We start from the raw sequence: 13,188 nt of genomic DNA, 5'->3' as shown, positions 1-13,188 counted from the left end.
GCTGCTCTTGTTAGCATGCCTGTGGTCTCTGCGCTGCAATCTTCCCCATTAAGTCGTGTTATGTAAACCACCAGCCCAGATGCCTCCCAGCGCGTGTATCTCCTGGTGCCCAGACTTGGCTCTAAACCCTGGTTCTTTCAAACCGGCAGCAGGGCAGGGAGGTCCTTGCCTGAACTTCGAGCTGAACTGCCCCAGGAGGGGCCCACAAATCTCAGCCCCTGGGCTTGCCGGCTGGATGACCTTGGGTGTGTGGTCTTGCTTTCGTCTTCTGTAAAATGGTGCCCATGGCATGGGAGGTTGCAAGAATCAAACGGGGTATCACTGATGCTGTGCTTAGCACAGCGCTTGGGCTGTGTCTCTCCCTCCGAGGAAAGTCAGTTTCTCTCTCACACACAGACCCCATATATGGTCATTTATGGTAAGCATATCTGGCCATCTATTCTCCTCCTGGGTAAAAAAATGCACATTTAGCTTAAAACCCATGTGCCTCTGCACGTTTCAATGGAGTAAACATGAAAGAAACGAGGAACAATGAGTAAATTCTCTTTTAGGAAGCTTCGGTGGACAAACAGCAAGCTGGGAAAAACTGCAACATATACAGGAGACAGCTACTCCTCTGTACATAAAGAGCACTGACAAATCAATAAGAAGAAAAGATTTTTTTAAAGTCTGATATAAAAATGGGCAAAGGATACGACCAGACATCTCACAGGAAAATCAATGAAAGGGGTAAGACAGATAAGACGTTCCTCTTTGCTCATAATTAAAGGAATGCGAGTCTAAACAACCAAGCATTGCCACTGGTGAGATTTTTAAAGAACGATCATGACCAGGGTTGGCAAGGATGTGGGAAATGGGGGCTCTCATAGGCCATCCATGAGGGGTGTTGACTGTGCAACCCGTTCGGAAGGAAGGCTGGTAGAAGAATTTGACACACACATTTTGCTGCAGCAATTCCATGGCTAAGAATTTATACCCAAATCTGCAGGGGAAGGGGAGGCTAGGGGAGGCTAGGGGAGGCTAGGGGCAGGGAACGGTGTTCTAAGCTGAAGGAACAGCATGTGTGTGTGTGGAGACTGTGGTGGAAAGGGGTGTGGCTGGATGGACAGGCGGACACAGTGTGACTGTGTCCTGGTCACAGAAGGTGGCTGGTGACATCTTCTCTGAGGAGGAAGAAAGCTTGTCTGTGAAGTGTGTGGGGATGAGGGTCACATGGGGACCAAGGAGCGCTGGCAGGGGCTCACAGGAGGAGGCCGGGGTGTGAACACCACTGAGCTGGACGGAGGCTCTGGCTGGGACTGAGTCCCATAAAACATAAGTGACTCTAGTTGGTGGACTTTCTTACCTCCTACATCTTGATAGAATGTAAGTGTTTTAAATCGCAAAATGCCCCTGAGGGTGGCTGACCGCCTCGATTAGATGCTAATGGTGGTGGTGAGGAGAAGAGACCAGGAAAAATGAGCCAGAGTAATGACCTAGAGGAGGTGTCTGGGGAGAGGCTGTGCGTCCCACCCTGCTCCTCCTCCCGGGGATGCTGTAAGATGGGGACCAGGGCAGAGCCTGCCTCAAGTGCTGAAGCAGGGGCGGCACTGAGCCTGGGATGGTTGGACACCTTGAATGCTGGTGAGTGTAGCCTATCACCATTACCAGTATCCTTACTGGGCACTCAATTTTGAGGGGGGGGGGTCTATGGGGGCCCAAAATGACAGTTGAAAGCCCATGTCCTGTACTAGGAGGTTGGTGGGACTCCTTAGAATCAGAGGCTTTCGGGGCTAGAAGCAAATCCAGGCAACTCCCTAGCCAGTGCTACCCACCATCATCCCGTTCGATTCCAGTGGTGAGGAACTCACTACTTCTCAGTGAGGCATCCCCTGCCCCTCCGCACCCTGAGGGAAGCCCTTCAGGGGACCCTCCATCGCCCTTGACATAATGTCCGACTCCTTCCGAGGCCCCATGGCCCTCGACGATTGAGCCCCTGCTAACCTCTGACCTCGTCCACACTGTGCACCTTCACTCCCTCCTCACCAGCCTCAGCGGCCTTCTCTCTGGTCCCTGAACATGTGGCTGTTTTCTTTCGCATCCAGGCACATGCTAGTTCCTCTCCCTGGATGTTCCTCCTCTTCCTCCTTCTCCTCTAGTTAAACCGCCCTCTTTTTTTTTCAAGTTTCAGCTCTTTCACCTTTTCAGGGAGGCCTTCCGTAACCTCCCAGCCCAGGCTAGATGCCCCGGACCTGCTCTGTACAGTGCTCGTCACTCTCGTATTGTTATTACTTGCTCGCTGGAGATTTCATTGTCTGTTTGACTCCGACTTCCACAAGGGCAGGAGCTGCCCCATTTGTTCCTCGGTCCTCAGCATCTCCCCCCAGTGAGTGGCGCATACACAGCAAGGCCCCCAAAACGCATTCTCTGATCGGAAACTCACCTGGGCCCCCTCTCTGCTAGACAGGTCCGACCCCAGCAGTGAGGGCGGCCACCCTTCCCATTTCACAGGTCAGGAAACTGAGGCTGACAGCTGGGGCTGGAGGAGGGTTATAGGAGATGGTGTACAAGGAGGGCTGACCCTGGTTCGCTGAATAGGAACAGTTGCTAATTTTGCTGCTGTTGTCGGTATCATTAGACTAGCCATGGTGTTCTTGAGGACACACGGAATATCAGAGTGGGAAGAAATTACAGCACCCACCAAAAGGAGATGGCCAGGAAGTGAGGCACCCAAGCTCAAGTTGAACTGGCGCCTGGCTGAGAGCCCTGACCTGCCTCTTTCTTCTCCGGGTCTGGAGAGTGGAGTGCAGGGTCCAGCTCTCAGCACTAACAGCAGGGAGGGGTCACAAGGTTCTTGGTGTCCAGTGCTGACCACACGACATCTCATTTAACCCTTCGATCATCCCTTGAGGGTGGAGCTATCACCATTCTCAACTCACTGATGGGGACATAGGTGACAAAGCTAAAATGGGACCCAGGTCTGTTCAGTTCCCAAGATGCTGCTCTCAAGCTCTCCGTAGCAGACAAGACATGTGTTAGATTCGGCCGAGACCAGGCAACCTCCCGTTGCACAGGTGGAGGTCCTGGGTGGGCACCAGCCCTGCCCCCCCGGTGTCCCAATGCCCAATGGACTGGTTGCCCTTCCCGCTGGGAGGCCCGACATTCTCTGGGACATCCCGTTCACCATGACACCTGCACTCCCGGCTCCAGGGTCGGGGGCGGGCTCTGCACAAAGGGCTTCTGAAAGCCATTCTGGTTTGAGGGACAATCACACCAACACCCCTGGCCACAACTCATGGCCACCTCCGGCGCCAACTTCAGAATTCAGTTCCTTCCCTACAGTCCCCCCAGCTCAGCTCAGATGCCCTCAAGTTCAGAGGCTGACTTTGGCAGTGAAGCACTGTATCTTGGAAGTCTTACCAGGGGCTCATTCTGGCTTACAGTTTTCATGAACATAGTGAACTTCCAATACATTTCCCAAATACTTCTTCACATGTAGCTTCTTACTAGTTTGCCATCCAGATGGTTTGGAAATCAAGGAAGCTGCTCTATTAGCCTTGAGTTGGTTGTTTTGAATTTGGAGATTCCAGCCTCGGTCAGAACATAAGTGAAACAGCTGGCCATGATGATCTGTCTACAACGTGAGCCTCGCAAAGCGGCAAGGGGCAGATTCTGTTCAAAATTCCTCTTTGTTTTAAATAACGAATACAATTACCGATCTCTTTTCACCTTTGATTTTTCAGACGAGTGTACTTAAGTTAATTTTCTCCCCAGTTTTTACTCTTGGTTTTGAAACAGAGCGCCCACATCAACAACTAATTTATTATGGAATGGCCCGTGATTTTGTTCTAGTTAATCTGTCTCTAAATGATAACTTGCCATTGCAAAGTATATGGCTAGAGATAAAAGCAGGACTGAAATTAGAAAAAAAAAATACAAATGAGAGAAAAAAAAGAAGCTGTGGTTTTTCATTTTCTCCCTCAAGCATAAATTGTTGAGTAAGGAGATTTTTAAAAGCCAGAAATTGCTGAGGAGTGAACCAAAGCTGGAAGCCACTGCACTGGCACAAGACACATCTGGCGTTGCAGGGTTTTGAGGAGGGTTTGCTCCAGCGGGTAACTAACCACGCTTACCCACAGTCTGGCTCCTGTTATCCCCAGGGAGGACATTTTCAGAGACAAGAGGGAGAGAGGACAAATGGGAAAAATCAACATCCAAATTAGAAACTACCTAGATTGTGTTGTTTTTCTTGGGCCGACTGTGCCTTTGATTTCCTGATTGCTCAGAGCAAGAATAACAAAATCCATCCGACCCGGTGATTTTGACAGATTCATCTCAAAAGCTACCAGTTGAATTTGATCTGCCCATACCAGTGAGTCTCAACCGGGGACAACTGTGGCCCCCAGGGGACATCTGGCAGTGTTTGGGGACATTTTTGGTTGTCCTAACTGGGGGGTGTGGCTACTGGCATGTGGTAGGTGGACCCAGGGATACTGCCACACCTCCTGCAGTGCACGGGACGGCACCCAGCAGAGAAGGATCTGGACCACAACATCAGCAGCGCCGAGGCTGAGAAACCCTGGGGTGCGTGTGTGTGTGTGTGTGTGTGTGTGTGTGTGTGTGTGTCAAGGTGAGTTCCCGCGCTGGGGCCGTTGGTGTGCCTACACTAAAGTTTTTGAACCTGGAGACGTGAAGTTCAGGCTTCCCTCAGCTCAGGTACCCAAATTATCTAAGTATCTGAAGGATTAACGGGGTTCTGTTTCCTTTCGCTAAAGCACAAAGATCCTCTTGCCTGGTGATACAGCCAGTGGTGAAAAGGACTTTTGAAAAAGGGTTCAGTGGAAAATGGTTCCTGGCTTAGAGCAGGGAACTTTGAAGGCAGCCCGCGTGGGCCCGGCGCCCTTCCTAGCGTCTGGGTCTGAATCACGGGCTCCACAACGGCCTCCTGCGCTCGCCTGGGCCCGCCGGGCGCTCCTGGCTTCTCTCCTGTGGAATCTGTCTGACTTGCGGTGGTGAAAGGTCGCCAAGGAGCAAAGCAGCAGGACTCCGGAGAACTGAGCCGCGAGGCTACACTTGCAGTGATTTTATTGGCATGACAGAAGCTCGGGGCTTGCCAAGGACAACAGCGCTGCGTGGTGACCAAGACTGCAGGTTTCTGGGGTAATCTATCCTACTGCGCTGGACTGTCCCATTCCCACGGGATGGAACAGCCGGGGAGGAGGTGGAGGAGAGATGAAGACACAGCATCCCCCTTCTCCCCTTCCCAGCTCCGTGCCCAAAAGGAAAGTACACAGACTCTTTTCTCAGCCACCCCCTCCTCGCCCCCTTCCTTCCACTCTTACTGTCCTGGCACAGAGCTGCCGTGGCCTATTTTTGCTCTGAGGGAGGACTCCATGACGGTGGACGGCTGTGTGACCTCTCACCCCAGCCCTGAGATAAATGTCCCCTTTTGGTGGATGTATCTGCAGCTCTTCAAACTGCTAACACACCTTCCCTCCACTTTCCTTCAGACCCCGTTCATCTCTTCTTCAAATATCTTGCTTAGAAATTCGGGGCTGATTGCAGAGCTCCTGCAGGGAGACCTGACTTTGCTCCTTGCCTGTAAGTGGAGTAAAGCGCGCTTGGCTGTACCTGCGCAGCGTGTCTTCCTGCAGGACCTGACGCCTCAGGGCCAGGAAGCAGGTGCTAGGTGCTTCTCCTACTCTCCTTGAAATCCTCACAGTAATCCCAGACAGAGGTGAGGATCTGGTGAGCCCATTTGACAGATGAGAAAGTTGAGTCTAAGAGAGCTGATGGACGTGCCTGCCCAAGGCCACACAGGTTGATATGAAGCTGATCTGGGCTTTGGAACCAGGTGGTCTGACTCCAGGGCCAGAATTCTTAACCCGTCACAAGGTGGGGGTGCTTGGGAGTGAGCCTGGCACACTGTGGTCATCATTGTCATTTTTGCCAATGGTGGCGCACCAGGGGCAGCTGGCATTTGCAGACTTTTGTTCATTCCTACGCCCTAAGAAGAGGCAGCGGGACAGCAGTTAGTCCTGGAGATGGCACTTGTCTCCTCTACCAGGGGTCCTGTGGTCCCTTGCCTCCCCGGCCCAGGCCTGCTGGGCACCAGAAGTTAGGGGAGGGCCCAGGGTCACTGCACCCTCCCCTAACTTCTTCCCCAGCTCTGCTGCAGGACATAGCTCTGAGTCCCAGCAGGTCTAGGATTCAGTGGGCAAGACCAGATTCTGTAGCCTTGGTCTGAATGACATGGAGCTTGTACCTTGCCGAGGGAGTCTCAGTGGGCCTGGGATCCTCCTGAATGTTTTTGGAGGTCCCAGCCACCCCAGGGCCCGGCACCAGGAGCTGCTCCGAGTGCCTGGAGGTCAGCCTGCGGCGGGAGTGCATGTGGTGCCGGAACCGGCTTACCCCACACAGGGCCCAGGAAGAGCCTGGAGGTGAGGCAGGTGCTGGCCGGGTGAGGCTGGAGAAGAGAGCGGAAAGCGCAAAATCGCCAGCCCGGTTCACAGGCGCGTACAGCAGTCCCCAGGAAGCCCCAAGGAACTTCAGACGGCAGCTCCCTCCCTTCCGACCTTAGGCGGCGAGCCGGTGGGGGGAGGGTGGCACCTACCTCCCAAAAGCATCAGGACGCAAGCGCAGGGGAGCATGGCTGCGGGCATCCCGTCGGGGTGGCAGGACGGCCCCCAGGGAGAGGAGGCGTGGGCGCGCGGCCGTCCGGTGGCAGCGGACTCCGGCAGCCCGCTGGGGTCCCGCGAGGAAGTGGCGAGGGTCCTGCGCCCCCCTCGGCGCTCGCACGCGCTCACCTCCCGGGCTGTTGATGGTTGTAAGTCGAGCTGCGCACTCATAGGTCCAAGCTGCCAGAAGAGGTGGAGACAGCCTCGGGCGTTGCGCGCACTGCAGCGCCTCGCGCCCAGCCCTCTGGCGCAGCTCCTCCTGCCATTCAGAACCCCCAGTCGACCCCCCTCCGTGCCCGGGTTCTTGCCTCCCCGCCAGGTCTTTGCAGCGAGCAGGGAGGCCTCCCTCAAACTCTTGTCCGGGACAAGTCAGACGGTGCGGTGCGCTCCTCCAGCCAAAGCGCACCCCTATCCAGGCTGTTTCCTAGAAGGGCGAGGGGGTCAGGGGAAGCTCCTGTACGCCCTCTGGGCCCTCAGACCCCCAAGGCTTCTATTCAGGCCTTACAGATACTCTTGGAAAAGTTGCGTCAACTTGGAGGCTGGCGAGGGCAGGAGCGCAGTGAATGTGGCCGACCTGGGGCGCCCCGCAGCCCACAGCCGCTCCCTGTGATTAGCTCGTCTCGGCTCCAAAGAGCATCTGGGCAAACAGCGTGGAGTAGACCAGGGCGGTTCCCCCCCCCCCCACTCCTCCCCCCCCATTTCCCATCCGAGTGAGTCAGCTGAGGGTGGCAGCTCAGAGGCAAGGCAGCTGGGAGCAGGAGGAGGGGGATGGACGGGACGCCCTCAAACCAGTCACCTCCTCCCCCCCCACCCCCGACCCCAGGCCCTGGGCCTCCCCAGGCAGCTCCCCCGTGGCAGGCAAGCCTTGAAGAACAGGAGTAGCATCTGGGATGGAGGACTTTCCAAGTTCTTGGATTTATGAATGAAGAAGAGACAGAGAATCACGTGGATTAGAGAAATGTAACTGGATTGTTCCTACGTGCACAGATCATCGGGAGAACGGAAGTAAAGCTGTGTGGGGATGGGGGTGGAGGCCTGAGATGCATAGATCAAGGTGTCTGTTTTCATTGTGTTGTCCTTAACTGGGAGAGGGAGAGAGAGAGAGAGAGAGAGAGAGAGAGAGAGAGAAGGTAGAACCAAGAAAGGAGAGAGAAAGTAAAAAGGGAGAGGGGGAAGAGAGAAAAGGGCAGAGAGAGAGAGACAAAGAGAGAAAGGCGGGGACAAAGGATTAAGGCTGAGAGGAGAGAGAGATGGACAGAAAGGAGAATGGAAAAGGGAGAAAGAATAAGAGAATGAGAAAGAGGGAGGAAGAGAGGGAGAGAATAAGATAGGAGAGATGGAGATTGTCCCCTTGGGGAGGACTTGGGCATGTAGGGACAGGTCCGTGTCCAGAGTGCACGTCCAGGCGGTTGACCTGCCCTCTAAAGGGCTCATAGACCCACCCGCCCACAGCTGTGGGCTGCTTGGCCCTGGGGGTTGGTAGACAGCATCCCATCTTTTGATTCCTTAGCAGAAGCTTGGGTGAGGCTCCCAGGGGCCTCTGGAGCCTTTCAATTTCAACTTCAATCCAAGGACCCCCGACTGGGGACCCCCGGGCTGTCCTTAGCTTTCCTCTTCTCCAGAGGCAACAGAATAGCAAAGTGAGGAATGAGGCCACAGCGTGATCTTACACAAATGGAAATGTGAGAGAAACGATCAATTCCCTTCCTGAAAATGACATTTTTTTCTGGTCTCTGTGAATTGCTGAGAACAGCATGAGACTCGAGGTGGCCTTCCTGAAACCGCGATGGCACCAGCTCCCCAGCAGACGGTGGCCGCACGCGCGCCACATGTTAAGTTTCCGTGAAAGGGGTAACTTATGGGCGGGAGGAGAGTTGTGAGGGGTGATTATTTATAATTGCATAATTGTGATTATTTGTGGCAATTATGTGCCTTTAAATTTTCAAAATGTACAATTATGGATACTTTTAAACACTGCATGCTATTCTGTCCGTGAGAGTTTGAGGCTGTACTCTCTGGACTTCCTGAATGCGGGCATTTTGCTGTCCCAGGTCGCTGACGGGGCTTTGAGTATTAATGGTTTGGGACGGGGAGGAGGCGTGACATTGATGTCTCAGGTGGGGTTATGATTCAGTACTTTCAGAACCTATTGTGCTGCTATTAGAAATGGGAACTTCCCTGCAAAGCCTGGTGCTCATGTAGTAATTGTTGTATTGGCTTATTTATAAGTAAGAGGAATTTCTGATAATTATTTCGACCTTGGTGTGGGCCAGGTGCTTTAGATGCATATACTTTATATCTGGACAACCTGACGAGAAGTAGAAAGTCTTGTTGGCCCCATTTCACAGAACGAGGAAACTGAGTTCAGAGAGGTTGGGCCACTGTCCCAAGGCCAGACAGCTGGAAGGTGGCAGAACTCCTGAGTCCCTGCTTGTGTCTGGGATGCTCTTGTGTCTGCACAGGATGTCCTGTCTGACCGTGCTCTTGGCTTCATTCTGAACCTGGAGATCCTAAACGAGAAAGCCCATTCTATAATAACCGCCATTCTTCGAAGAGGCTTAGGAATGACAGGGAAGTACTATTGCAAAGTGATGCCTAAGTCTTAGCTAAACTCATCTGTTGAGATTGAGAGTTCCAGGTGGTCCCCGCGCCTGCCCAGCCCCACACTACCGGTGGGTGGTGCTTGGAAGGATGGGGGAAGCCGGAAAGGGCCTTCGAGGCCGACTGGAGCTGCTCTCCTGGTTTTACAGGTGAGAAAACAGAAGCACAAGGGCAGATAAGCTCCCTGTTCAGCGCAGATTTTATTCCAAAAAGAAAAAAAAAAAAAAGAAAAGAAAAGAAAAGAAAATGAACAAATAGCAAAGGAGCTGTTACAGTGGAGGATTACTGGACTGAATGTCAATATTATGACATAGAAAATATATATATATATATATATATGTGTGTGTGTGTCATCTTGGGCATGTTACTTAACTTCTTGTCTCATACGTAAAATGGGATAGTAGTAGTATTGTTGGGAAATTATGTGAGATAGTATATGTAATGTAGAGCACTTAGAATGGTATATGGTTCAACCAAAGACTATATATGTGTTTGCTTTCTTCATGGTATTTTATTGTGTATATGCAATATAATTAATTTAGCTAGTTTCCCATTGATCAATGTATAGCATTTTCAATTCCTCTGCTATCCCAATGTTGTTGTCAATATCCTTACATATCCATTACCATTGGCAAAAAAAAAAAAAAAAGAAAGAAAGAAACATAAAAAAAAAAGAAAAAGAAAATGAACAAATAGTGTTTGAACGAGACTCCCCTCTGGTCACAAGGAGATCAAACAAAAGAGAGAGAAGGAACTGAAGCTAAACTTATTTGGCTTCAAACATAGAAATTTATTTTTAACCAAAAAAGTTATATTGTCCAGACCTCGCATTTTGCTGAAGAAAGGGTGGTTTTCGCTCGATTCCTGACCCCTTTCTTACCTACAGGACCATCACCCGAGAACACTGGAAATGGTAGTAATTATAAGGTTGTTTGGGGGAGAAGCCAATTATTTCTTGAGCCCGGACTCTGCTGGCCGTGAGTCATGTCCGTGGGCATTATCGCGTTTTGGCCTCCAGAGGTGCGCTTTTCTGAGTTGTCAACAGCAGGGCCCCCCCCACCAAGTGGTCAGAGCAGCAGGGGGTATGTGGGGGACACAGGGCGGGCTTTGCTGGAGCCAAGCACAACCCGTGTGAGGGAGGGCCATGAGCCAGATGTCCAGGGTGGGCGGGAGGCCGGCCCTCTGTGCTCTGTGTTTATCTCCCACCCCACCCTCCCCCCAGATCAAAGTCCGGGGCCGGGCCGATAGGAGAGCTTTGCAGAATGGGCCTCCTTCTTCCCTCTCCGCCAAGCACCTACCCCCTTGTCCTTGTCCCTCGTCCTTGTCCCTTGTCCCTGTTAAAAACACCACGGGAAGATAAGATCACCCCACGAAATCTTGCTATAAAATGGTCTGTTTCCTCTGCTTGTTATCAAGGGTGTCTGATCAAAGAAGTGGTGCCCGGGCCTGGTTATCTAATAACCAAATAAACATCCAGGCCGGCTTCCCTGGCTGGGAAAGGCAGGTGGGGGCTGCTGGATGAAGTGAGGGGCAGATCAGAGCAGGCTGGACGCCCCCTTGGTGACCGTTCCTGCCTACAGAGCATCACATTTGCTGGCCCTGGAGTCAACCAGCCCCTCACTACCACCTCTGTGTCTCAGATGGGGAAACTGTTCTTGTCCTCTGGGAAAGCCCATGGTCCCAGGGTAACGGACATTCATTTGTCGCCTCTGGTAGTTGCCGTGGTGTCGGTCTTGCCCCCATTGCACTGGTGCATCTCCCTGCCTGCACCCGCCCCCATGCCTCGCACAGGCCTTGTGTGTGATGGGGGCTCACTACGTTTTGTTGAATGAATTAATGAATGAATGATCAAATAAACTATCACAGAGTGAGCACTGGGTCATGTCAGAAGACTTGACTGCAAACCTTAATGCTACCACTTAGCAACTCACGAGGGTTACGGCCAGGGTGAGGGGACCAGGGCTCGAAAGCTGAAGGGGTGCTCGCTGTCAGGCTCTGCAGGTGCAGGGTGAGTGCCTGAAGCCGAGCACCTCCTTACGTTCTGAGCCCTGGGGGCTTCCCTGGCCTCATCTGGTCCCAGCCCTGCAACTCACCCTGTCTCAGTTTCCTCCTCTGTAAAATGGGGATAATGCCCACACGACCCTGTAGGATTAAGAAGACAATGCCCAAGTGGGCACTGGGTGCAGGATCCAGTCTTCTCAGGCCCTGAGACTCCCTGGAGAGAAGTCAAAGTTCACACAGCTGGTGTGAGATGGAGCCTGGATGAGACCTGCTCTGGGGCTTAAGGTCCTGCTCCTCAGCCTGACCCTAACTGCCTGGGTCCTAAATGACTCCTGGTTCACCTGCCCCTGGGGGAGGCAGATTGTGAGAATGCCCTGGGATGCCCAGAAGCTCCTCCCACCAGCTCTCACACCTGTCTCAGTCTTCTTGCCCCCTCAGGCTGTTGTGGGGAGGAAGGGGGCACTGGAGGGCTCAACCCAGCACCTGACACGTAGGTGTTCAGTGAACACATTTTGGATGGTGGGAATGGATGGGTGGGTGGTGGGATGGGTGGATGGGTGGATGGGTGGATGGATGGATGGGTGGGTGGATGGTGGGATGGTGGGATGGGTGGATGGATGGGTGGGTGGTTGGATGGATGGATGGATGGGTGGATGGGTGGATGGGTGGATGGGTGGGTGGATGGGTGGATGGGTGGGTGGGTGGATGGGTGGATGGATGGATGTATAGTTGGATGGGTGGATGGATAGATGGATGGGTGGATGGATGGATGGATAGTTGGATGGGTGGATGGGTGGATGGATGGGTGGATAGATGGGTGGGTGGATGGATTGATGGGTAGAATGACCTACCATTACAGTTGTCATGATTGTTGTTCTGGGTGGTACCCAAGCTGAATGGTTTGTTGATTTTATCCTCTCATTTATTAATTTGTTAGTAATAATTCACTAATCCACTAACTCGCCCTTGGGTTGCTGGTCCCCACACTGTGGAGATACATCATAGTTCCTGCATTCAACGTGTGCTCATTCACCAACGTGGGGCCATATGTTCCCCCATGAGCAGCCGCAGAGCCCAGCATAGTGGGCAGATGCTTCAACTCTTGCCTGAGTGAAGAGCAAACACTTGTTCTCGTGTCACCAGGCTCGCTTGCCTGGGAAGTTTGTCGTCGGTTTTCCTTTGAAATCTCTGGGTCCCCAGCCCAACCAGCATCTCTAACTGATGCCAGGGCTGCTCATGGTTGGCACAAAGTTGATTATTTCTCTCCCAGTATAACATGAACACTGTTCCTAATATACTTTTTGGAAAATACAAAGTAGAAAGAATAAAAATGACGGTCACTCGGAATCTGACCACACGAGGACAAGCCTGGCTGACATTGGGATGTATGATTTTCTTCTCCATTTGTATTTTCCTTTGATGTTGGACAGAGTGCATGTCTTGGTGCCGCCATGCATGAGGCGTGTGAGCTTGGGCAACCTCTCTGAGCCTTTCTGCTCATCTAAAAAGTGAGAATCCTCAGAGAGGTGATTCCGGAGGTGATGCAAGTAAGCTGTCAGCGTGGGGCCTGGTGGGTTGTGGTCCTTGGTAAGATGGTGGCCATTTCCATTTGTGGGTGACTCCTGCATGCCCGAGACCCCACGCAGGGCACAGTACTCAGGGCGCTGGAGCTGGGAGGGCCTCAGGAGATGGACAGTTCACTGGCTTTCAAATGGTCCCTTGGGGGCCTCCTTGGGCAGAGGAGATGGGAAGGGGGCAGGTGCAGGGCTCTGAGCTCCCGTTCCTCCCCGGCCCAGGCTGTCTTAGCTTCATCCTAGTGTCTTTGTCGGGGAGGGAAGTGGCGGCCCCCTAGATGTCTGTCCAACATGGGGACTGCACTCGGGGTCCTTGATGCTGTCGGAGAAACCAACCAGATACACACAACCATACA

At 52.8% G+C, this 13,188-nt stretch overlaps 1 protein-coding gene across 9 annotated transcripts in view; it reads right to left on the bottom strand.

Moving 5' to 3' along the window:
• APCDD1L (APC down-regulated 1 like) overlaps positions 1 to 7,313 on the bottom strand; it is a 58,532-nt gene extending 51,219 nt beyond the window's left edge. For 7 of the 9 annotated variants that reach the window (XR_009497523.1, XR_009497522.1, XM_059896480.1 and 4 more), the window contains exon 1: positions 6,593 to 7,313. Coding sequence is in view for 6 of the 9 variants with exons in the window: in XM_059896480.1 (XP_059752463.1) it covers positions 6,593 to 6,827 (235 nt within the window). In the remaining 3 variants the exon portion in view is untranslated. The remainder of the gene's footprint in view (positions 1 to 6,592) is intronic. The other 2 variants (XM_059896486.1, XM_059896487.1) reach the window with 2 other exon arrangements.
• Between the last annotated feature and the right edge of the window lie 5,875 nt (positions 7,314 to 13,188).

This window comes from Balaenoptera ricei, chromosome 15 (genome assembly GCF_028023285.1).
Source record: "Balaenoptera ricei isolate mBalRic1 chromosome 15, mBalRic1.hap2, whole genome shotgun sequence".
In the NCBI taxonomy this organism is placed as follows: Eukaryota; Metazoa; Chordata; class Mammalia; order Artiodactyla; family Balaenopteridae; genus Balaenoptera; species Balaenoptera ricei.
This window is presented reverse-complemented; position numbering and strand designations above follow the sequence as displayed.